Source organism: Seriola lalandi, unplaced genomic scaffold (assembly GCF_002814215.2).
Source record: "Seriola lalandi dorsalis isolate HSWRI2012SDOR001 ecotype SW California unplaced genomic scaffold, Sedor1 jcf7180001973469, whole genome shotgun sequence".
NCBI lineage: Eukaryota > Metazoa > Chordata > Actinopteri > Carangiformes > Carangidae > Seriola > Seriola lalandi.
The window spans coordinates 1-2768 of NW_019444135.1; the positions used below are offsets into that span (position 1 = coordinate 1).

The 2768-nt window shown below is 38.5% G+C and overlaps 1 protein-coding gene across 1 annotated transcript; it reads right to left on the minus strand.

Moving 5' to 3' along the window:
• Positions 1-29: 29 nt before the first annotated feature.
• LOC111652140 (small ribosomal subunit protein mS35-like) lies at positions 30-2746 on the minus strand. The gene is made up of 4 exons (XM_023402302.2): positions 2691-2746; positions 2343-2510; positions 1379-1439; positions 30-1256 (listed from the first exon to the last, which is right to left on the minus strand). The coding sequence occupies exons 2-4, from the start codon at positions 2484-2486 to the stop codon at positions 1060-1062; spliced, it is 402 nt and encodes a 133-aa protein (XP_023258070.1). The 5' UTR covers positions 2487-2510; positions 2691-2746; the 3' UTR covers positions 30-1059.
• Positions 2747-2768: the final 22 nt, after the last annotated feature.

Consider the following 2768-nt stretch of genomic DNA (forward strand, 5'->3'; position numbering starts at 1 on the left):
CTCAATTTTTATTAAAGTGAAAATGGGGGTTTGTTCCACTTATTCTGTACTTGGAACCTAACTGTGAGAGATTAGCTCTCCAATCTATCTCCCTGCTTAATCCACTAGGATTAATGTTTGAATAATTCCTACCTTGCTGATATAATCTAAGACAAAGTGTCAGTGGAGCAGATGGCTGGTGATTAATGGTAAAAAATGGCACATTTCCACCTTTTACAAAAGACAGTTTAAGTTCCTGAGTATCTGGGTTGTAAGACAGGGTTTCTCTTGACATTTTTTAGAGTGATAAAATCCATATGATGTAGCCAGATCCAAGAAACAGAAATATTATTCAGATATGGAAAACAATATATGCAACAGAGAACAATACTAAACTTTAAAAAATTTTTTGCCATAGTCCAGCCAAATGATGGACTTTTCAGCCATTAAGAAAATATTTTTTTGAAAAACAAGGTCAACACCTTGTTTATGACTGATGTGGAGAATCTCTGAATTTACTTGCCATTTTCTAGGTCTGTTATATTGTTTGTAAACATATACCACTTTGTCTAAGTTGTCAGATGGATCTTTAGTGTGTTTCTTCTTTGTTATGGACTGTGGTTGTTACATGTTTTGAAGTGTTTACATGAATGACTCTGGTCTGTGGGGAGGACTGCATATCTGTGGATTAGTGGTGGTGGTGGTGGGGATTAAGAGGAATATTAAAATGTCTCAACAAATATGTCACTAGCAAAATGTTTTGGTACTTCTTTTTGTGAAAATATGAAACTATTAAAAAAAAAACCTAAGAATTAAGAACTAAAACAAAACAACAACTGAGCCCCAGCACATGCTTATATGTAAAATAATTCTGCAGCACTAATCTCTGTAGACTTGATGGCAAAATTTCTTAGGTTTGAGGTCAACAGACAATGAGCGTCTCTCCAGGATAAGTCACAGGGACATGATGTCAGCCAGTGATTACGCATCTCTGTAAATCTCTAATTTCATTTTACATGTCGGGTTTCTCCACACTTGACTTCCTGTACATTGACAGAACCCATTTAAAAGTCAATATCATCAAGTAAAAAATTCAAGTCTCAATTCAAGAAAAAATGGAACAGCAGGGAAACTCACTTTTAGATGAACAACACGAGCTGAAGAGTTTCTGACAGACGGGCCAGCAGACACATAGTCGGTGCTTGTTATTTTAAGAGGGAAGTGCTCATCACATTTGGCATCAGTGTTCAAGACAGACGGCCACTCTGTACAGAATGCTGATGGTATAGAAAGACAATTTAAATAACATTTAATTAATTTAAAAGTCCATAATATCATACTACAACTGCTGCTGACTAACGCCACAGCATACATAAAAAGACTTAAATGAAGAACTTACGTTTCAGAGCTTCACAGTGTTTCTTTATGGCTGCTGGTGTCAAATGCAGAAAGTTTGGTATCTGAAAGAGAATGGGACAGAAACATGAAAATATGCAGCAGCTTTAACATCTGAGAATCAATCCCAGAAAGCGTAAGCAAAACACACTGCGGCAGTCCACCAAAATTATTTAATGCTGGCTTTCAGAGTTTACTGTTTTTAAAAGGGCAAGCTAACCAAATATCTATCCTTTTCATCCTTTGAGTAAAGGATATTATATAATACATATGGTTATATAATAGATTCTATTCTATAACAACGTCAAAATAAACTTGTCATAAGTCCCATTATTGGCTTGTGTATGGACAAAAGCACAACATCTATGAGTTATGATTAAAAAAAAAAACAATGTACATATATTTCATGCAAATATATGTAGTGATTGCAGTGGTTTAGCCCTTCGTAGCAGAGCGGATGACTGACACTAATACAGTTAGTCTGCACGGCACAGTTCCAGCTGTGGCGGGTGAGAGTAGTGGATCTGCAAGTGGCTCAAGTCCAGATGGAGCAGCTGGTGTTTGGACACAGCAGCTCAGTAATCCGGGCACAGAGACACGGCCATCAGAGCCATGCAGCAGAGCAAAGAGCGCTCCCTGGCTTGCTGGTTACAATGAATGCTGGGGGGTAAATGCTAAGATATACAGATGGCTCACATACAGATAAAGCCCACAGCCAACTATAGAAGAACGTAATCACTTTGAACAATGTGCAAATAGCCCTACAACTTAATTCAATGGATGCACAGCATCCTAATACACAAGCATTTGTAGACCTAACGAGAACTTAGTGCACATTTATCATTGTTATTTGAGTAAGTAATCACCTGTTTTTCTTGTTTCTTCTTTAATCTCTAAAACTGTAACCAGCCCTGTCTGTTCACCATTAATCCTCATCATATGGTCCAAAGTAACTTATGAGGTCTGACCTTGATCAACTCCAGGTTGCCTTGCTTCTCTGGAGGAACGCCTCCCTTCACAGGGTAGCCCATCCTCACAGGTAGGGGGACAGCATTCGGTTTAAAGGGTGCTGCTGCTGGATAAACTGCAGTCCAGTCCTGATCCACCGGCATCTTTTCTGTCCTGGGCTCCCCTACCTGGTCCCCCAAAGCACGGATGAAAGAGACAGCTTTATCAATGGCAAACTCCATTTATGTATAACATCATCCGTTCCAGTCATTTTATGAAAGGTCTTAATCAGTTTCCCGTTTCATCAGAAAATGTGTGCATCTTGTTATATTTACCCTTAAAAACAGACACAAATACAGTACACTTACCTCTCTCCTGGCTTTTTTGGTGAAGGTTCCTCTACCGCCTTTATTAGGAGGGCCTAAAATTCATAACAATACCAATTT